The sequence below is a fragment of the Vigna unguiculata genome, chromosome 4 (genome assembly GCF_037176805.1).
Source record: "Vigna unguiculata cultivar grain cowpea cultivar isolate G323 ecotype 2 chromosome 4, ASM3717680v1, whole genome shotgun sequence".
NCBI classification, from domain to species: domain Eukaryota; kingdom Viridiplantae; phylum Streptophyta; class Magnoliopsida; order Fabales; family Fabaceae; genus Vigna; species Vigna unguiculata.
The window spans coordinates 44,784,391-44,808,458 of record NC_140795.1 but is presented as its reverse complement, the minus strand read 5'-3'; the positions used below and the strand labels follow the sequence as shown (position 1 = coordinate 44,808,458).

The following is a 24,068-nucleotide window of genomic DNA, read 5'->3' as shown; positions in this document are numbered from 1 at the left end:
TCTATTCAAAATAAGCACTCATGACAATAGAATCCAAACAATATGACAATAATATATATATATATATATATATATATATAAAAGAGTAACACAAAGTTTATCAATTATAATATATTAAAAAAAAGTTACATTTAGTCAGAGTGTTCCTCTACGTTCTTTCAATGACTTTGGAAATTTTCAATAATTGAATCAGAACTGAAGGTAGTTCTTCCAATGACTTAAAATCTTCAATAATTGAATCAGAACTGAAGGTAGTTCTTCCAATGACTTAAAATCTTCAATAATTGAATTAGAACTGAATGTAGTTGCAATATCCATTTCCATGAAAATCAACTCAATTACCTGTAACAATGAAAACATTTGAGTCAAGCCATCCACTTGGATTTTTACTAAAAATATAGCACAGTAAGCAATATACAACATCTTTTAATAGCGAATACTCTAACCATGAAGGAAATAAGCTAAACCATGTATACTGAAATCTTCTTAGATCTTTACCAGACAATAGATAATTTTCTAGATGCATTTGATATGGACCCCATTTTAGATAAGTCTTTCATACCTCATCAATTTTATTTGGTAGGTATTGCCAAATTTGAATACGCTTCCCCGAATAACCGGATCACGTTCTAAAGCATTTTCAAATTCATTATATGTAATTTAGGAACCTTACAGAGATGTTTTTCATTTTCTTCAATTGTTGGATTCTCATGAAGTTTTACAATTTTAGATGACGTAGATGCATTTTTTTCATCTTCATCACAAGCCTTCCTCTTGAAAAAAGAATAAATTTTTTTACTCTTTACCATAATTTTTCTAATATAAATTTGTCACCTCTCACCTATTTACAGAAAGATAAAATTATGAATACCCAAAATTAAATCTTAAAAACAAGACTCAATATTTTAATAAAACTAATAACTTCTAAATGATTAGCTTCCCTTACCTTAGAGTAGATTCCTAATCCTGCTCTTCCCTTACACAACTTCAAAGCCTAAAATAGTTCTATATACACAAAGAAGAGTTTGATCAAGAATTATAACATGATTTTATTATCTCTAACATATATATATATATATATATATATATATATATATATATATATATATATATATATATATATGCCTAGAGCGTAGAAAAGCTACATACAAGAGGAAAACATATTGCTTCGGAAAAAAATGGTAAAAAATGAACTTACTTAAAAGAATAAATTGTTCGGTCCAAAATGTTCCTTAACTCCTCAATTTTGTCGTAGTGCAATTTGATTTTGAAAATAATAAGAAATTGATTGTGAAAATTGAGATGGAAATAAGAAGACAAAAAGAGATAAAGGTACAAAAGAGAGATAAACCAAATAAAGAAGTATAAGAAATTATAATAGAGAGGAAAAACATAATTTTTAAACTTTTAAAAAGCTTTTTCAAATTAAATAAAAAAAAAGTAATAATGTATAAATATTTTGTAAACTATATAAAAAATAAAATAAAATAAATCGTTGGGAGTCGTGGCTCCCTATCACACTTATCTTCCGCCAATGCGCAAGAAGAGAAATTGTGATGCAACTTGGAACCCACCAGAGTGTAGTAACCAACAGTCTGCTACATATGTGGATTATTTGCCTTTGCATCTGCACATTAACATGAATCATGAATCAATCCTGCATAAACATAAACATAAGGTAAAGGTACATTCATTCAGCCAAAACCCAAAAAATCGAAACAAAATCCAAAATCAAGGGCAAAAACAATAATACGACAAACATATAGCAATCCAAAATCATTCATTCAACAAAAACCCAAAATCAAAACAGAACCTATGATGCTTCGCTAGATAAAGTTAAACACTATATAAAAATAAAGACTCAAAATATCATTGTCTTAAAGTTTTGGAGTAGAAATAGTGTCAAATATCTTTATATGTGTAATATTAATGTCACATATATATATATATATAGAACCGCAATCTCTCAATAACTATAATTCATATATAACCATATATGAAAGAATATATAACCCATCAATGGTATTAGAACCCATGGTTCGGAGTGACTGACCGTATAACCATAACTATAACCATAACAAAAAGGATCACCGAAGTGTCTGACCGCATAATCATAACTAAAACAAGGTCATCATACACCTGAAAGAAAATATACCATATGAAAATGAGAAAAGAAGAGACTCATCCTTGAGGAGAAATTGTTGAGAATAATCCAAGTGTAAGTCAAAAAGTTCCACATTTAAAATAGACAAAATTAAATACTATATAAGAATAAAGACCAATAACACCATTATCTTAAGATTTTAAAATAAAAATAAAGTCAAATGTCATATATATATATATATATATATATATATATATATATATATATATATATATATATATATATATATATATATATATATATATAAGTCAAAAAGTTCCACATTTAAAATAGACAAAATTAAATACTATATAAGAATAAAGACCAATAACACCATTATCTTAAGATTTTAAAATAAAAATAAAGTCAAATGTCATATATATATATATATATATATATATATATATATATATATATATATATATATATATAGTGGCGGAACTTGACCAAAAATTATAGGGGGGCCAAATTATATTTGTTATATATAAATTATTTTTTTAATTAAAAAAATTAATTTCTTTTAATTAAAAAAAAATCAATTTCTTTACATTATTTTTTTATTCAAAATAAGCACTCATAACAATAGAATCTAAACAATATAACAATGGATAATTTTCTAGACACATTTGATATGGACCCCATTTTAGATGAGCCTTTCGTACCTCATCAATTTAATTTGGTGGGTACTATCAAATTTGAAGACGCTTTCCTGGATCACGTTCTAAAGTATTTTCAAATTCATTATATGTAACTTTAGGAACCTTAGAGAGTTGTTTTTTGTTTTCTTCAATATTTGGATTCTCATGAAGTTTCTCAATTTTAGATGACGTAGATGCATTTTTTTCATCTTCATTACAAGTCTTCCTCTTGAAAAAAGAATCAATTCTTTTACTCTTTATCATAATTTTTCTAATATAAAATTTTCACATCTCACCTATTTACAAAAAAGATAAAATTATGAATAATTAAATCTTAAAAGCAATACTCAATATTTTAAGAAAATTAATAACTTCTAAATTATTAGCTTCCCTTACCTTAGAGTAGATTCCTAGTCTTGTTCTTTCCTTACACAACCTCAAAGACTAAAATAGCTCTATCTACACAAAGAAGAGTTTGATCAACAATTAAAGCATGATTTTATGATCTCTAACAGATAGAGATATGCCTAGAGCGTAGAAAAGCTACATACAAGAGAGAAACATATTGCTTCAAAAATAAAAAGGAAAAGATGAACTTACTCAAAAGAAGAAATTGTTTGGTCCAAAATGTTCCTTAACTCTTCAATTTTGTCGTAATGCAGTTTGATTTTTAAAATAATAAGAAATTGATGGTGAAAATTGAGATGAAAATAAAACGGGAGAAAGAAATGAAGGCACAGAAAAGAGAAACCAAATAAAAAAATTTTCAAAATTATATTAGAAAAAAAAAACCTAATTTTTAAATTTTAAAAAAGATTTTTCAAACTAAATTAATATAAATAAGGTAATAATATATAAATAAGTAATAGTATATAAATATTTTTTTAAAAATATATAGAAAATAAAATAAAATAAAAATCAATTAATATAAATAAAATAATAATTTATAAAAATTATTTTTTAAATATATAGAAAAAAATAAAAAAAAATGGTTGGGGGAGCCGTGGCTCCCCTGTCCCTTCATACTTCCGCCAATATATATTAGGGATGGCAATTAGGGCCTGGCTCGTGGGTCTGGCCCGCAGGCCTGCAGAAAAAATGCGGGGCGGGCCAGGATAGTGAGCCCGCAGACCCGCGTGGGCTCGGCCCGCATAGGCTCGCGACCCGCACGGGCTAGCCCGCGGCCCGCGCGGGCCGGCCCGCAAGCCCGCATAAAATTAAAATAAAAACTTGCACTTGTGTATATTAATTACTTCTTTTATGGACTCTTGCATTAACATTTCAAATTCTTGTATAACTGGAAAAGACAAGTATTATGTAATTTTTAATGTGCTAAAATTTAAAGAATTCATTGTGTATGTCTTAGTATGAATATGATGAAAATGTTGAATTATCAATTTATCATCTAATTTATCAAAGTCTTTACTTAATTTTGTGAATTTCTTAAAGTTTTTCAATTTTAAACATTGAAAGTTTTATCATAAAAAAAAATAAGAAAAATAAAAGCGGACTCGTAGGCCCGCGGGCCAACGTATATGCGGGGCGGGCCAGAGTATGCGGCCCGCATAAAATGTGCGGGACGGGGCGGGCCGGCCCACGGTGTGCGGGCCTTATGCGAGACGGGCCTAAACGGGGCGGGCCGACCCGCATTGCCACCCCTAATTAATATATATATATATATATATATATATATATATATATATATATATATATATATATATATATATATATATATATATATATATATATATATATATATATATATATATATATATATATATATATATATATATATATATATATATATACAATGGCGGAACTAGGTGATGACCAGTGGGAGCCACGGCTCCCCCATTTTTTTTTTTGAATTTTTTTTTATATATATTTATATATTTTTTAAAATTATATTATATATTATTTATATTAAGATTATATTCTAAAAAATTATAATAAAAGATAAAATAATAAATTTTAATAGAGACATTAATTTATAAAAGAGATTAGGATTTTTTTTTCTGACTATAAGATATTTTCACTATGTAAATTATCATGAAAGTGTGTGAAAAGAGATAAATACAAAGAGATAGATTGGGAAACAGAGATTGACAACACATAGATTGAGATTGATGTATACATTCTTGCATTATCTCTCATAAATCAAATGTTAGTATCTTATTATGATTTATTTTAGAGATTCTTTTATGAAATTGGTATGAACCCTACTTATAATTTTTCCTAAATTATTATAACCCTTAATTATGAAATTTAGGGATTTTGTGTTTTTCGTTACCTATGGTAAGTTTTTTTTTTTTTTTAAGTTTTGAATTTATACCGTGTTACTTATTTAATTAAAGTAGTATGAGTTTTGTTATGTTTTGCATTGTGATAATTGTGATTTGTGAATATAAATTTTATTTTTTTCTAAATAGGTGAGAGGTGATAAATTTATATCAGAAAGATTATGATAAAAAGTAAAAAAAAATTGATTCTTTTTTTTTAAAGAGGAAGGTTTGTGATAAAGATTAAAAAGAAATGCATTTACGTTAAGTAAACTTGAGAGATTTAATAAGAACCAAGAATTTAAAACAATATAAAACAAATCTATAAAGTTCTCAAAATTAAATATAATGAATTTAAAAATTCATTAGTACGTGATATGCTACTTACAATATAATGAAGGAGAGAAAATGAAGAGAAAAAAATAAATAGTTTTTCTTTTAAAGAAAAATTATATATAACAAATCTAATTTGACTCCCTATATTTTTAGTGCAAGTTCCGCCAAAATATATATATATATATATATATATATATATATATATATATATATATATATATATATATATATATAATCACAATTTCTCCATAATCATAACTCATATATAACCATAACCCGACCGTTCAGGTGGGATGTCGCTGTAGCTCCGTGAGGCTTAGCTGGAAATAGCAGCACTGACCTAGGGTAGTAGCGAGGTAGACACGAGTGGTTCTACAACCATTACAGCGAGAGGGACACGAGCTTCGACGTCGAAGGAAGTGTCGCGAGCTCGTGTGGTTGCGCGGAGGAGATTTGAGGGGCGAGAATGAAGACCTGATCCGATAAGGGGGTTGTTGCCTGCTGCCTGGACGAAGCTTCGCTGGAATCTCGTTAATGATCGAGTGCGCTAGGTTTGAAATCAGCGTGGTTGGTGGGAAAATTGAGAAGAAGGATGTAATTTGTGTGTTTGTGGATTCTATTTGAGGAGAAGAAGGAAAGACAAATTTTGCAGCTGGAAAGCTATAAGAAGCAAAATGCATGAGAACAGAGAAGATGAAGCGCTAGAATATGAAAAAAAAAGGTTTTGCCAGAAAAGAAAACAAAAGTTACTACATCGTTTATTATGACCAATGCATGTCGTATTTCTCGTAAATTTTTTTTAAGAAATAAAGAGATATAGATACTATAGTGGTGCGATGTAATATTTAACGTATTACATCGCCTAGATATAATAGAGTAATATGATATTCAAACATTTTGAAAATGCTACCGCCTTCCTCTTTACATTGATTCCGCTCCAAATCCAAATGATGTTATATGTAATTGTTATATATATATAATTTTTTACTAGTGATAAAATGTATCTATTTGATTCTAATCATACATGGTAGCAAAAACATCTACGTGAAATAGTAAAAGAGACCTTATATATGAGAAGGAAGAAAAAAAAAAAAACTTACTATAAGTAAAATTATAATTGGTAAAAAAATATTTAATTATCTTCATTTTACCATTATCTATTACTATCTAATTGAATATATAATGAAATTCAACTCTGGAAAGTTATATAAAAAAAAGTCATCCAAAATTTAAAGTACAAAATATATTTTAAAGAGATAATGAGAACTAAACATGAATAACGATATGCTCTAATTTAATACTTAATATAACTCAAGTTTCAGCGAAATTTAGAATTAGTCCTTCATCAAAACTTTTGACCAATTTAGTCCTTCATCTTTCAAAACAAAATCTTTTAAATATTAAAGACATTTTTTGGAATATGAGAAGATTGACTAATGATAAATATTTTAATATTCAAAGGAATATATTTTCTTGATATATGGTGTTAAAAGTGAGTTTTAAGCCTAATTCAATTCCACAAAACCAGCTTGTAAGGTGAGGATTGCACCCACTTATATATTGTGAATTAGTCTTATATCTAGCCGATGTGAGACTTCCAACATATGGAGTTCAAAGTATGAAATTATTTTCTTGAAGATAATGATAAGTTTTTATCATAATAGTTTTTTTTTTTTATTATGTGTGCAATAATTTTACCATGGATTTGGTTTGGCCCCATGTTTTTTTTTTTTTTTTAATAAAATCTTCAATGTAATGAAAGTGATGCCTAAACATGAGCTTAGTGAGAAAAAAAAAAAATCAAAGAAGCCTATATCTAATGCAATCATTTTGTTGTCCCATATTCACTACAAAAAAATTTCCTTAAATGGCAACCAATTTCAAAGATTAAAAATAATTTCTCATTATGGTTTTAAAATATTTACTATTATAAATAAAAAAATTATAATTAATAATTAATTAGACTATAAATTAGTCACTAATATTAATTACCAAAATTTTGTTAAAAAAATTAGTATTTAAATTAATCACTAATTATTAACTATCACATCTCCTCATCATTCATGAGACCCGCAACCAATTCATCTCTTAGAGCATTTGCTTTAGTGAGAGCATTGGAATGGTCATTATGCATTAATCAAAACATCCATCCATGTAAACCCGAATGCGCTTCTTCCCAGATTCTTCTTGTGGAAAATATTTGGGTTTATTGTGTTTGAGTTTTAACACTAAAATTGATTCAAAGTTTTAATAGTAATCCAATAAATACTACAAATACAAACCTTCGGGGATTTCAACTTGCATTTTATGTAACAAGAACAAAACGAAAATGTTTATACCAGACAATGACAGTATTACTCTTCAACGAACCCTAATTGATGCGTGGAATAGCTTTTGAAACACTTGTGATACATAGCGAATCACAATTCAGTATTACTCTTCGTGAAAGAACCAAGATTTATAAATCATGGCGGAAAACAAAAGGGCAAAAAAGAGAAATACGAATCAATGAAATAATAATTAAATTGCAAAACAAATATTTAAATTTAAAATAACATAAATAATTGTAACGGTTAACACAAAATGAAAAATATTTCTAACAATTTATATAATGCAATAAAATAATTGCTAATAAAAAACACTATTTTTTAGTGTATGGATTTAACTACTTCACTGTTTTACTCTCTTAATTTAATTAATTAATAGTTTAAAAGTTATCTATTTTAATTCCATATATTTATCACATTAAAATGATAGTTAAAATTAAAATGTTAAAATTGTTAAATTGATGGTCAATTTAAGTAATGTCAAATCATGAGTAAAAAGCTATTCTTTTTATTGGCGCGAATTAGGATAACGCATTTAGATATTGCCACGTCATTTGCTATGTTAAAATCCGCAACTTTAATGACATTTAATTGAAAACTCAAAACCCATTTTTAAGAAAATAAATTAACAATAAAATAAACTAAATTTAAGACATAATAATAATAATAATTATAATAATAAATAATATCATGCAGGAGTTTTCTAACCACACAATTTAACTAATGGATAACAATAATTTTTAAATTAATATAAGTTATATGAACATAATTCAAACTTTAATATCGATAATTATTTTTTATTAGCAGGATTGTAATGATTGTTTATCTAATTATATATTTAGATAGTAAAGCAGTAGGTTAAGATATTCTGAATTTACTCATAACCAACTTATTACGTAATTATTATAAAAAGTAAGAAGTTATGATGTAAGTAGGTAGGTGAGGACAAAACACAATGATCCGCAGAAAAGACAAAAATTATTATTAGTTTACCATCTAAGATTTCCCACAAAACTAGGTTCCTCTCTCCCTTCAAATCCATGTTCTGCTGCTCCTAGTTTTCCGTTTCCCCATCGCATCTTTTTCCATTTTCCATTCAAACAAAACCAGCACAACACAAAACCCTTTTCTTCCACACTTTTCCTTTCTTCTTATATTTATTCAACCACCATTCCCACACCAACCATTTTCAAATTTCAAATTGCAACCAACAACAACAACAACCCCAATTTCTCAAATGAACATCGTACTACTCCTCTTTCTCCTCGCATCATCGCTCTCTTCAGTTTCCTGCACCGCACGCGCTCAATCTCTCTCACCGGAAACGCTCAATGACGCCGCCGTCAAAGCAACGCTTTTCTTGTCACTCGTCATCTTCGTTTTCGCCCTTCTCATCACCGCATTCTGCTTCGTCTTCATCCGCTGCATATCCAACCGAAACCACGCGCTTCCGCAAGTCACGCGCGGACTCGACCCGCGCGTGCTCGCCACGTGCCCCGTCATGTCATACTCCGAGCTCAAACTGAATAACCCCAAAGCGGCACAAAACGCCCCGTTTCAATGCGCGGTGTGTCTGGCGGACTTCGCCGACGACGAATCGCTCCGGCTGCTGCCCAAGTGCGGTCACGTGTTCCACGCGCGCTGCATCGAGGCGTGGCTGGCTGCGCACGTGACCTGTCCCGTGTGCCGCAGCGACGTGAGCGCGGAAACAGGGGATGCATGTGCGCGGCACGTGCTGGAGGAGGAAGATTCTGTAAGGGACTTTGGTGTTCTTGTTAGGTCGCATTCTACGGGTCACTCTCTAGAGGGCTTTTCCATCAAAGTTCCTGAGGAGGTGAAGAAGAAGGTTCTAGAAGATGGCGAATGTGGAAATTCCATGAAGATGAATCGTTCAGCCAGTTACGACGTCGTTGTGGGGATTGAAGAAGGGGGTGTAGGTAGCAATACTGCTGCTGCAACTAATAATAATAACAACAGTTGGGTTTTGTGGACTTCGCAACCTATTGATTCTGGTGGTTCGGGGATTCCGAAGTTTTGGGGTGCTTCAATGGTGAGAGAAGATAAAGAAAAAGGGAAAGTGAAAGAGTTTGAGGGAAGAACATTTTTTGATTGTGAAGTTTGATTTAGTGTGTTTTCTTTTGGAAGTGATGAGGAAAAAAAAAATAGGTGTTGGGGTTTGTTGTACAGTAGGGGTAGGGTTTTAAAAGGCATTAATTTTCTTATTAACACGTAGTTTGATCTCAGATAGATTAAAATGTATAGAAAATTCTAACTATTGATTCTCAGTTAACTTTTTTTTTTGGATAATGATGGTTTAATCTGGACTTGGGAGTTGACTTAATAATTGGTTTTCTTAATTGATTGGTAGAAAATTAAATAGGAAGAGTTGTTTAGAAGGTTCTTTTGCTTCTGCAACTTATTGTCGGCATCTATTTAAAAATATACAGAAAATACAATTTTTGATTGGATTTGACCGGAGAGTTTATCCGTTCAATTCTGAATTGGGTCTGAAAAGATTTGATATTATCCGATTGACGAAAAGATTTACGGCATGAACTGCACAAATCTTTCGAGATTCAAATATTTTATTTTGTTCTGAAACAAAGCGTGAAAAACTGAGTTTTATCCGTGTATTATAATATTCTAATCAAGTGTACAGGAGATTGAACATAGATAATTATTAAATTATTATTATTTGTTATTATTACTGTTATTAAATTTGCTGCTAGGATTTTATTATTCTTATTCATAAATGATTTGCTCTTGTAGTTACATAATTATAATTATAATTATAACAAGGAAGAGTAATACCATATAATTATTAATACACTCTGTGTAACTTATATTAATACATTGTCATCAAGATAAAGTAATTCTCAACAATATTTTTAACAAATATTAAAGGGTTAAGTTTATACTTTTTGAAGTTATATGTAAAATTGGAATTCATCTCTCAATCAAATTTTAATATATTTTAATTTTTAAACTTTAAAATTGAATAGATATAGTCGTTTTAATTTAATAATATTATTTTTATTTTTGTTTGTTAAACGGTATTTCACAATTATATTTGAGTTAAAACATGTCAAAACAATACAAACAATTCAAACGTCATCTTAAAATGTGTTTGAAAACGTAAAATAAAATTAATGCAGTTAGGTTAAAAGAATTATATTCATTCATTTTAAAATTTGAGGACCAAAATGTATAAAAATTGAAACAAAAATGAATTTCAATTTTATAGCAAAGTTTAGGAATTAAAAACATATACAATCCAATATTAAAAACTAAAATTGTCAACAAAATAACAAAAATGTGAGTTGCATTCTTAACATGCACCTAACCATCACATGACTCCTTTTGAAAGACTCACATGTCTTATGTATATCTTAATAAAGACTAACCACCTAGTTCATCTTAGATAGTCTATACTAACCAAGTTTGATGCACAAATCCCCTTAACGTCTTTATATATATATATATATATATATATATATATATATATATATATATATATATATATATATATATATATATTAATGAGTTAATATGCTTAATATCCTTTCTATAGATTGATACCATCCACAACTAGGATTGTCAAAACGGAATAGGCCCAAAGGGCCAGTACGTTGGTCCGTAAAAAGAAAAAAGCGAGTCGGGTTAGAGAGCAGAACCTACCAACCTGTACTAACTCGACTTGCCAAGCCCGCCAGCACAGCGAGCCAACCCGTGGGCCTCCTATTGCGAAACACTCTTCTCTCTACAACATTGACGAAAACTCTCTGCATCATTTGGGGTTATATATGTACGCACCTATAACATTCAGTTCAACTATAAGTTTTTTAGGATTTTATCTACACCAACCAACAATCGTAACAAAATTTTTGTTTTTTTGTTTTCTTTACTTTACTTACATTGTTTATTTGCAGGTATGAATCTCCTTAAGCTTTACATATTTATTAAATGATTGTAATATTTTTCCTACAACTAAATATTAGGTAGAACTATTTTCAAGTTTTTTTTTTGTTTTTCGGTAAAACATGTCCATATGTAAAAGCATGTAGGTCTATCTTGTTGGACTGATGAAAATAACACATCTTGAAGAGTCCCACATCGCCTAGCTTATCTCTCTTCTAGTAGAGTGTTGTGAGATGTAGTTAAATTCTTGCTTTGGAGGGTGTGAGTGTAATTGGAGTCAAAGGGTTGAGAGTGCTTTCTATGTGTTGTATAAATTTGCATATAGTGATTATTCTCTGGTGGTTGTGGTTTTTCTTCGATTTTGGGATTTTCTGTTATATTCTCAACGTTGTGTTGACGCGTTGAATCTGCAGTTGGATTTGTGGAGGTGCAAGTATTGTGAGTCATGCTAGATCTACAATGAAATTTGTGTGTGGCAAGATGTATTCATGCGTCATGGATGTATTCATGTGTCATGTTTTTCTAGAACCTGGGAAATGTTTATGTGGGCATTCTAAACGACTCTGAAATAGGTTTGGAGAAACTGGACTTAATTGTTGGTAGGAATTTTTGTTATGTTATGACTTGGTTTTAAATATAAGTTCTTAGATCTTCATTTTGATTATATGTTATGACTTGATTTTGGACGTGATATTAAAACTTCATTAGATTGTTATGTACATTAATTTCATTTGAATTTGTGTTGGTAAAACTTTATTCATTCTAACTTTATTGCCATTAAGTTACAATAATATAAAAAAATTATAAATATATGTTACATACGGATTTATCGATGGGAAATGCCATTCATTAGTTACATACGAATTTATTCAATAAGTAAAATCTACATTTATTATATACGGATCTATTTTCATATGAAAAGGTATTCAGAATTTCATACGAATTTATTTCATGGATAATGTCCTTAACTAGGTATTCAAAATTTCATACGGATTTATTTCATGGTCCTTAACTGTTACATACAAATTTATTTCGTATGTAACATTACATACAGAATTTTTTCGTATGTAAAATTATCGACGCCTATTTTACATACAAATTTCTTTCCGTATATAATTCGTCAAAATTATTCATTTACATACATATTTAAGACCTAACATACAGATTTTATTCGTAAAAAATTGAATTTTTTCTGTAATTCTATATATATATATATAAAATGATTGTCTTAGTTAAGAGACTTCTTAGTTCCATGTCCTATTTTACTTTATGATTGATTATAAATCCATCTATAAATTGGATTCATTAATAAATAATTATATGCAGGGGAAATAATGCCAATAATTGTTATGAGGTGTAGTGTCTCATTTCATTGTTGTTTACGTGTCCAAATGTTGTTTAAGTGTCTTGTACTACAAGGTACAAGCTCTTGCTATGTGGCGTTTAGGCAGTGTGTGAGTACTAGATATTTTTGGCTTCAATGTTCACATTATTATGATGTTTTCAACCACTCCAATTCAACAACAAATTTGACGCCAAATGTAGTTCAAGAATTGGGACCAGGAGAAACGTGATTTTGTTCGTAGAAGTGATTGAGAGGGATAGGGCGTGTTTGGTAATGTGAAAATAAGGAGAAAGAGAAGAAGTAGTGAACGTATAAAAGAGTGATTATTTGATAGGAGAGAAAGCATAGTAAAATAAAGCTTTATAAAAATAGTAGGACATTTCTAACATTTGTTTTATTACTCTAATATATTTTCAATTAAAATAAATTTATTTTTCAATTAAATAAGACTATTGTACATAATATTCAAATATTTATAGAACTTGATCTTTAAAATCATTATTTAATATTGAACAGATTTGTACCTACTATGAGTGAAAGTTTGAGATTTGGTGAACATGCAAATGGACCCATCATAGATTGAATTTGTTCAGTTTGAAACAATAGTACTAGAATGTGGTCACATGACATGGCGTGAGATCTGAAACCTTTACATTTTGATTGGTGAGAGGATACGTGTTTCAATAAATTGGTTTCTAAAAGGTAAAATAAGACATTTTTTTCTTTTGATCAAATGGAGGGGCTTAACCCCAACCAAAAGATACGTTGATCATCATGTTATGATGTACCGATATTTTAATTTGAATTATGTACTTTAAAATATTTGTATTCAATATTTTAAAATATTTTACAAATATATATCAATGTATTCTCTAATTTATAAAATAATAGTATTTTTATGATGATAATAATTTATAATTTTTTATGTTAATAATTTTAATATATATGATTTTAATTTGGATTTATACAATAACAATCATATATTTATTTTTTAAAAATTATTATACACTTTTTAATATGCATATATCACGTTCGTACCCTATTATTTTTTAAATTAACGTATTGACGTATCAAATATGTGTCGTATCTGATATACATAATCGTAGTTATGAGAGAATTAAACAGAACAAAAATAATTTCTTTTTCAATAAAAAGTAAACTAATTATAAAATAAACTAATTAGATGAGAATTATTGTAAAAAATTTGGTGATTATAAATAAAAGTAACTTTTTTTAACATAGGTTCTTTGAAGAATTTTAAATAAAAGTATATATAACTATAATTATAGGAATAATTCACTAGTGCAATTTTGGTCGTTAAAATCGTCTTATATGCTTTGATTTTAAGAAAAACGAAAGATATAAAAATGTGGTGACATTTTTAAAAATTTCACAAACTTATAGGCTTCGGTAGTTAAGAGAATTGAAATCTATTCCTCTATATGTCATTAGAGATGTCAAAATGGATTTCAACCCGTGAGCCAACCCGGCTCACCACGGGTTCGAGTCGGGTTGGTGTTGAGAAAAATTCAACTTTTTTAAAAGTGGGTCGAACTCAACCCGGCTCACTTAATCCACGGGTTCGAGCCGGATTGAAGGTGGGTTGGCCCACTTAACCCACCAACATTTTTTTAAACTTTTTAAATTTTTCTTTTATTTTTTTTAATTTTTTTAATAATTATTTACTACTCCTATTATATTTGTTCACAATTTCATATTTTTAAATGCTAGAATGTTGCTTAATTATATTTGAATAGTTTGAATGTTTAATTAATTTGATTGTCAAGTTATATTTATGTTGATACTTTAATATTTAACTATAATCTTTATAATAAATTACTCAAATAACCGTCTTATAAACATTTTTTTCTAAATTAGCATGAAAAAATGAATAGTTTTTTTTTATTTATATTTTGTTCAATAGCATGACAAAAAATTTGTAATATTAGCCATGCTTTCTTAGACTAATGGATACTTTCTTGGAAATAATTCTTCATATATTGGTGGTGAGCATAATCAAAACATTGGTTCTTGATTTTACTATGATTGTCATTTCATGGGTTACTTAAAAATTTATTTAAATATTTGAATACTAAAAAAAAAAAATTTAGGTGGGTTGGTAAGCCAACCCACTTAACCCAACAACCCGTGGTGGGTTGAGCCGGATTACAAAATTTCTGGCTCATCAGAAAGTGAGTTGGGTTTGGTTCATTCATTTTCAACCCGGCTCGTGGTGAGCCAACCCGTGTGAGCCGGGTTAGCTCACTTTGACATGTCTATATGCCACTTTGTTGTGCATAAGAATTCTAAAGGAGCTCCATTCTCTGCCGTTAAACGTCGAACTAGTGAGTGATTCCTTTCGATCTTTTTGCATTTTCTTTCCTGAGTTTGTGTCTTCCTTGGTTTCATTGTTGGTAAAGTTTGAGTTTTTTTTGCTACCATTTGTGTCCAGGGTAGCATCTTCCTCCATTGTAAGTTCGTTCTCTCTTCCCTCATTTTTTTTCTGTTTCGTTAAGGCTCGTTATCTTCTTCCTAACACATGCATTACATTTGTGTCCAAGTTTTTTATTCAAATGGAATTGTTGTAGCACGTGTTTCCTTGCTTCCAAAATGTGTTTTACATTGCTACAGTCCTCCCCCATTGTTGTGGAAAGAAAAACAAAAAAATAAATCTAGAATAAGCTTTGATTGTGGCAAAAAACGAAGCATATAGTGAAGAATAGGCTTTGGTTGCCCAAGGAACCAAAGCATATGATCAAAAAGGCTTCAATTGTTTTTAAAATCGAAGCCTATTCTCCACTTTCAAGGGTTTTTTTTTCAATTTATTTTTAATTGCTTTTGGCTTCGATTTTGAAGGCAACCGAAACTTATTCTGAAAATATAGGCTTCGGTTAAGAACTAAAACCAAAAGTCTCCCATTCTTACTAGTCTAAGTATGTTTTGATTGGAAAATTGTAGTATAATGTAAAAAAAATATGTCAAAGCCTTCCTTACACTAGTGATCGATGTGATAAGATGACCCAAGAGGAAAAGTTGTTAGTTCGATCTTTGTGATGCTAACAATCGATCTTCAAGTTCTCATTTTTTTTCTCTCTAAATGTTCGTTCTCATGATACTGCAATGTTCAAGTAAGTATTCGACTTTAGTTAATCTAATAAATGTAGGTCATGAAAAATTATCAATTACCTCATTATACATTCTCTATTTATATTATCTTTGATGGAGTTTTACCTTTTGGAAGACTTAATCAGGGCCCAATAACATTATAACCTTATTTATTGGTATAATTCACAACTTACACTTTTAATCTTGCTATCTCGTTGACTTCTTGGTCATAATGTTTGGTATCGACAATGTCTTTGATCGGACAAGCACATGTGTTTGCGTTGATATCTCAACAACCGATCACTTGGAAGTTCTCGGTTCGAATTTTAGACATTCAGTTGTACTTCTCTAACCAAAAGGTGTAATGTCCAAAAACCATCAAGTAGATACAATAATGTGAGCTTGATTAACATAAGAGATTGACATCACGTCCAACTCAAACTTTTAAAATAATAAATTTATGAATTTTCTTCATATAAAATTCTCAATTTTTTTAATTTTATCTAAGAGACTTAAACTCATTCTTAAAATCTCAAAATATAGTCATATCAAAGAAGAATCTTAAAATACCAAATACATTATTTTTCATAAGTTAAACATGATTCTGAAAAAACATTACATAAAAGTGATTTATTGAAAAGCTTATCCAAGTTCACTGTAAGTGTTAATGAGAAGAATAAAAGACAACCCTAAAAGGGAAAAAAATGTGGATCTTTATGAGGTGAAGTTGTTACCATGTCCCTACACGCATGGGAAAGGAAAGGTTTCATGTTTCAAAATAAAAGAGTTGATGGCGTGAGATGATATCCTTCGTCCATGGAGAAAAGAAAAGAAAGAATAAAAAAAGAGTTTGGGTACCTTTTAGCAAAAGACAAGACAAGAATAGATAAAAATATTACCCTATTACTTTTCACATCTTTTTACTTTATTCTCAAACCTTACCAAAACCTTTCACTCACCATGCATCATCACCCTTCAATAATTGCCTTTCATTTTCATCCATGCTTCTTCTCATTCAAAGGAATTAACAACTCAATACTCCACGCTACATGTGTGTGACATGGCCATCGCATAATATATATAAATAAATAACACAAAATCTACTTACATTACATCGAAAAGTTAATTTTTTTTATAATGCTAATTATTAGTATTTTGTTAGAAAGAAAATAAATCCCACAACTTCTCAAAATACATTTTTAATACTTTTTATAAAATATAAATTTAAACAATTCGACAGTTGGATTTTGTATTTTTATCGTAATAATTATACTTATCAAAATTTATATCGTTTAAGTTTTATAGATAAATAATGAAATGCAGTATACATATTTTTTAAGTATTATATTATGTACTGAATTTAAGTTATGTAATGAAATTTTAAATAATTTCAAAATTGCATAATTTTTTTTATATATATAATATAATTAAAAAAGATCAGGTTTAACAATTAGATTAATTAAATTTAAATTTTATAAAATTATTGAATATGTAATTTAACTAACTTTTACACCTCTATGTATATTCTCAACCCTACAAAATGTTCGAAAACTAACTGGTGGAAGAACAATAAATTGATGGAAATCAACATCCATAACAAAATATCCATAAATTTTCAATAATTGTGCGATAGGAAAAAAAAATTGCGTATGCCACTTATAAAATTTAGGCATAAATATGATAGCTTCTTATTGTTGAAAATTTAATTAAGGTTAGTTGTCTACTACCTTTATAGCTCTAGAGAAATTAATAAGGGTGGGTGTTCAATAAATAGTCATAAGAAAATAAAATAAAATAAATACTCTTGTTATAAGTTAAATTAACGTAAATATATTTTATTTAAAAAAAAATAAACAAGAGAACTTTTACAGACTTTAAAGGGTATAATTATGAGAAGACTAATTTTTTATCTTCTAAAATTTGTCTTCTTCTAGGTACTTTTTAAAAAATTTAGCCACATAAAAGTTTAAACAAAAGCTTCTCATGTTTTGAAGAAATTTTGTTCTAAAACAAAATATTTTAATCTTATCTCTCATTTTTGCTATATATTTTTAGAGGAGGGGCTTGTCAATAAAAGTGAAAGGAGATATACTTTGCATTGAATACGATTTTATCAAAACCATTTTTTCTTTAGAAAATATATAATAATAAAATTTATTATGGTTTATCCTATGAACCCTACTATGACCTAGTCTTTTTATGATATCTCGATTAGGGTGTCAATTAGCCTATCAGAAGCCATGCATTTCAGATTGGATAGGTTTTAATTAATATATATATATATATATATATATATATATATATATATATATATATATATATATATATATATATATAACTTGGTTCAACCCCTTCATGGTTTGTGAATATAAAAATTATTTTTAATATTTGTAACCATTATACATTAAATAAAAATATAGGTAGATAATAATAGAAATGAAATAGATTACATAGGTATAACAAGAAATGAATGTTAAAAGCAAAATCATAACAATATGCTTAAAATATTGGCCTAAAAGCGAACAATAACATATGTAAATTTAAATTGATCATTTATGAGCCTATTTTAAAAAGAAAAAAAAATTGTGGGTATATATTTTAAAAAAACTTTATTAAACTATCATATTTCTTTTGAAGAAAAAAAAGTGTGTATCCCAACTTGGTCTAGTAAAGATGCAACGTATAAGTCTACATTTTAGCTTTTGATGGGAAAACGCCACTTGATACTCCGAATTTTCACTCCCACAAAAACTCCTTTATTTTTATTTCTCATCTCAAATAAATATTAACATTTTAATATTTTTATTATATTTATTTTTTTCAATTCCCTTCCTTCTTATTTATCTCTTTGCGTTAAATTTAGGAAAGGAGAAATTTTTTTTTTTATCTTTTTACAGTTTCAATGTCATTCTCAAATTAAATTTATAGTCTAGTAAGTATATACTATTGGCTTAAGATATTTATATTGGAAAACTTATTATACTATTGACGTAATTATTCTAAAAAATTAAAATTTAGTATACGTGATCATTTATGATTAGATCACAAGTTTAAAATTATTAAATTAGGAATACATATCTCATAATTCAGAAAATTAAATTAAAAAAATATTAATTAGCTTGAAAAGTACGTTGAGTTGACGTATTCATGAACAAGTTATCATTTATTTATGAACGCAACAACTATAAAATAAAATCATAACATATATCATTTCATATAATAAAATGTATAGCAGTTTTTTAATTAAAAATATTTAATAATTTTAAAATAAAAATTATACAAAATAATCTAAAATAAAATATAAAACTTTAATTTAATTTAATTTTTTTATTTTAAAGTAAATTAAATATAAGGCAAATTTTTATATTTGATTTGAATGAATTTTAATAAAATAAAAAAGTGAAGCAGGTATTTAATTGCGAGACATTGACTTTTAATAATTGGTTTTCATTTAATGAATGGTTTGGTGGTTTTCATTAATAAGCAAAGACATCCATTATGAATCCACATGTTTCTTTTCACTCTCAACAACACCTTCTTCCAAACTCCTATTTTCCTATCACTCTATCTTGTGGATATTATCATATATCATTTCTTTAATTTCTGAATTGAAAAAAAAAAAACTTAAACTGATTTAATAGTTCATGTGGGATTCCAATTAATTTATTTTCATTTACAAATTCAATGATTCTTCAGATCTTTTCTTACAAGAATCATCTAAACATATATTTATGATGAATTAAAGAAATCCACATTTATTAAAGGTAAAATTGTAGTATCCAAGTAAATATAAATTTAATGTAACGGATTTTATAAATTAAATTAAATTTAAATGATATAATTTATAAGTATGTACAGAGTTTATTTCAGAAATTAATTTTATAAATAAATAAATTTAATTTAAATTTCTTTTATATATATATATATATATATATTTAAATTAAATATATATTTCTAACTTGTTTAATATCGTTTTACTAAATTATACATTTTTTGAATCGTTAGATCAAAATAAAAAACTTAAAAATAATAATTAATTTTTAACTTATATGTTTATGAAAAAGTTAATTTTTTTAGTTTATCATCATTCCTTATTTCTTAAATTGTAATGCCTCATTTAATGAAATATATTGTGTACATTAGATAATATTTCACGTACACATTATGTAATAAAAATAGTGTATATTTTACAAGATTTAAATTTCTCAAAATAATACATATAATATCATATACTAGATAGACAAAAACAATATATTGTATGCATTTACACATAATTAATTTAGAAAGAAACATCATAAATTATAACATATATAACATATAAAAATATCAACATCATTGTTATCATTAGTTAAGTGTCGTTTGAATAATTTATTTTTTATAACTAAGAAAAACTTTCTCACATAAACAATCATATATCATTTGGACAAGATGATTCAAGAAAGCAAAATTGATGTTGTCTCCCTCACTCAAATGTTCCTTTTATGTTTGAGTGTCCATCCATTGAGCATTGTTAAGACTTTGACAAACATACCAAATCTTGTAAGTAGTAATTTATAAAATCGAAATATCATTTCTCAAGGGACTCATACAATACTAATTGATCACGTAATTAATAACTAATTTAAACTAAAGAATGAATCTATAATTTGAGTTTTGTGCAAGAAAGTAATTTTTGCATAAAAGATAAAGGGTGATTTTTTTGAAACTCATATAGATGGAAAAGACTAGAAATGCAATGGATTAATATTCTTGAGGTTAGATTTCACCGACTTCACTCTTAGGGATATAAAATACTCAAACCTTTATCCATTAAATTACTAATGTCAATCCACAAGTCTACTCAAGCTTTAAACACTTATTTGAACTTATATACCTAATCACTTAATCATTAATTATAACATTCAAACACTAATAACCAGTACATATAAATTACATTCATCATTTGAATGTCGTTTAGACTATACTTTGCTAAATTGCAAAATTCAACATATTGCACAACATACCATACAATATCATGTTTATTAAGAGTTGGATTGAAGAAATAAATTTTCAATATCTTTTCTTTATTTTTTAATGAAAATTAATATTTTGCTTTTAGTTTTGTTATTCAATTTGTAAATAAACAGAATAATACCGGCAACAAAATGTATCCAATTATAAAACAGTCAAATTAATTATTTAGCAAAAAGTTTGAGAGATAAAATCACAATCACATCATCAAGATTAAAGAGATTAAAAATACAATTAAATCTTGATCAATGGTTTCTTCATCTCGTCTTCATGCACCTAAATCAAAGAACATCATCCAAATACAACCATCCAACCTAGAAACTTCACATAAATACATGTGCTATAATAACATAAAGTGTTTTATTTATTTTTATATAATAATAACAATAATAATATAATAATAAATTATTAAAATGATGTGATGAAGGAGTATTACATACATTAGGAAACTAGCTTGTCACGTTATGCCAAAGAAAGACCTTTCTCGATTCTTCGTGTTCGTGTACATCAAGTTTTGACAAACAATTATTTTCTTTTTTTCCCTTTTTACTCATCTATTTATCATTTTCTTTTCTTGATACAGATAGGAAAAAAAAAACAATCAAAATTTCAATTCAGAAAGTGATATTAAAGTGCTTTGATTTTTAATTATTTTTCTATTAAAATCATTTATTAAGCATTGGTTCCTCCATCAAGTAGCAAATTTAATTTTAGAAAAAAATTGGGACAAAAGAGTTTAAAGGAGAAAATTTTGCATAGAATATTTGCAATTTCTTTTAATCTTTATCCGCTTTATTACAATTAGTTAATTTTTTATATATATATTTCAGAAGTATTGTAATAATTTTTTCAGAAAATTTGTTTATGTTTCTGAATTTTCGTGGCCATGAAAGGAGAATAAAAAGGAAAGAAAATTGAAAGTTTGTCCATATTTTATTGTCATTTTCAGGAACAGATAGAGTTGGTTCTAGATCCTGTCATTATTTGTTTTTTTCTGTATGCAAAATCATTTTCATGCTTCCTATTTCAGCTTCTAATCATTGGACAAAATATAACAAGAATATTATCAAAAATCACCTAGGTTTGATCGAAGAAGGGTAATATTTTTTCTTATTATTATTTTATATAAATGAATGAAAAAGTAAATGAGAATAAACAAACAATATAACCTTTTCATGATAATTAAAAATTAATTTAACTAAAAGAATTTAAAGTTCACATCATTTTTCTTTATTTTAACTAAATTTATTTATAATACAAATGTATTTTTACAATGTAATCTATATAATGATTAATTATTTATAATTTTATAATGTATACTTTAAATAATATTAGTAGAATGATTTTTATTTATGTGATTGTCTACATTAAGATGCATAAGAACTAGTTTCTTACTTTTTCTTTTTAAATGAATTATTATTTTTAATAGATTTTAAAACTATTAGTTTTACAAATTTATATCAAAAGTGCATAAAAATGACAATTCCTTTAAAGTGAAAGTGTTGATATGTATGTATGTAACACACATTTAAACTTCACTCTTTTTTTTAACTAACGACTAATAATAATAATAATAATAATAATAATAATAATAATTATTATTATTATTATTATTATTACTTGGTCATTTCATACTTATTTTTTCTATTTTACAACTCAAATTTGTCTAGAGTGTGTTAACCTATAATTTTTTTTTCTGTATATAATAACAACCATGATAATAAGGTTCAAATTCAAAATTTTCCTAAATTGTTCAAATCTTTCATATAAACTCATTTTAGTAAGTCATCAGCCGTAATATTTCAATACATTTATTATAATACTTTTTATTACTGGAAATTATAGCACCTGAACAAAGTTTTTTCATATAAGAAGTGATATTTGTGTAATTTGTAATTTTTCTGCTAATTTTAATTATGAATAATTTTTTAAAAGGAGAAAAATATTCCAATAGTTCAACCAAGTTAAATTGAACTAAAATGAAAACAAAAAAAAAAAAAAACAAGAAAAATTCATTACAATGCATCACCAAAATTTCAAATGAGGTTAATTATGAACAAAATATATCACACTTGCAATAATAAGTTGGTCTAAAAAAATTGTGATCCAAAATCAATCTATATCTTGTTCAATAGATAGTAAAAAAAATTTTTCCAATGTTTCAAAGAAAATTAATAAAATTTTATTAAATATGAGATGATTTAAAATATAAGATGAGTTTGAATTTTGCTTTCTACATATATGATAAAAGATACAATTCACCATCTCGTTTACGCACTTTATCATGTCAAACTTTAAGTTTAATTAAATTTAAGTATTTATTAAAATATTTAAATTTTATTTTTATTTCAGTAATCTATTATTTTATTTTATTTTTCACTTATATCAAATCATTATTTTCATTTCTATAAAATAAGAATGGTGTCCTTTGTTAATATAAAAGTTAAATAATAAAATATGTTAAAAGTTAAAAATATTTTAAATACTCAGTTAAGTGAAACTTGTGAGTTACTTAAAAGTTAATCATACACCTTCTTTCATCTAAAAAATTGTCTAAAATAACAATGAATAATAATCAAAACGAAATGAAAAAAAGAAGAAGCATGCCAATAGAATAATTTGTTCAAACATACCATTTACAAAGGAGTTCACATCATCCAGGACCTCCATATCTTAAAAGCTCATAAATTTTTCACCCTTTTATTTTCTGAGTTAACAGCAATCATATTTAATATTTTGAAACATGTGTCTTTCTTTCAAAACATCATAAGCAAAAAGGTTCCAATATTCTCAATCAAAACAAAATCTAAAGAAAAACAAGAATCTCAAAAGGAGTTGGGGAGATTACCACACAGGGCAGAGGAGACAAAAAAAAAAAAAAAACAGAAAATAATAAACAAAACACAGTCACTAATAATCACTTCTAATGACCACGAATTGTGGTAGCAATCAAAGAAGTTGAAAAGG

The 24,068-nt window shown here is 27.2% G+C and overlaps 1 protein-coding gene across 1 annotated transcript; it reads left to right on the top strand.

Annotated features, from left to right (window-relative positions):
- Window positions 1–8,687: 8,687 nt before the first annotated feature.
- On the top strand, window positions 8,688–10,030 carry LOC114180882 (E3 ubiquitin-protein ligase ATL31-like). The gene has a single exon (XM_028067174.2). It carries the CDS (start codon window positions 8,961–8,963, stop codon window positions 9,843–9,845), a length of 885 nt encoding a protein of 294 aa, XP_027922975.2. The 5' UTR covers window positions 8,688–8,960; the 3' UTR covers window positions 9,846–10,030.
- Window positions 10,031–24,068: the final 14,038 nt, after the last annotated feature.

Coding starts and splice junctions, on each gene's coding strand:
- LOC114180882 (XM_028067174.2), top strand. CDS start 8,961: ATGAACATCGTACTACTCCTCTTTCTCCTCGCATCATCGCTCTCTTCA.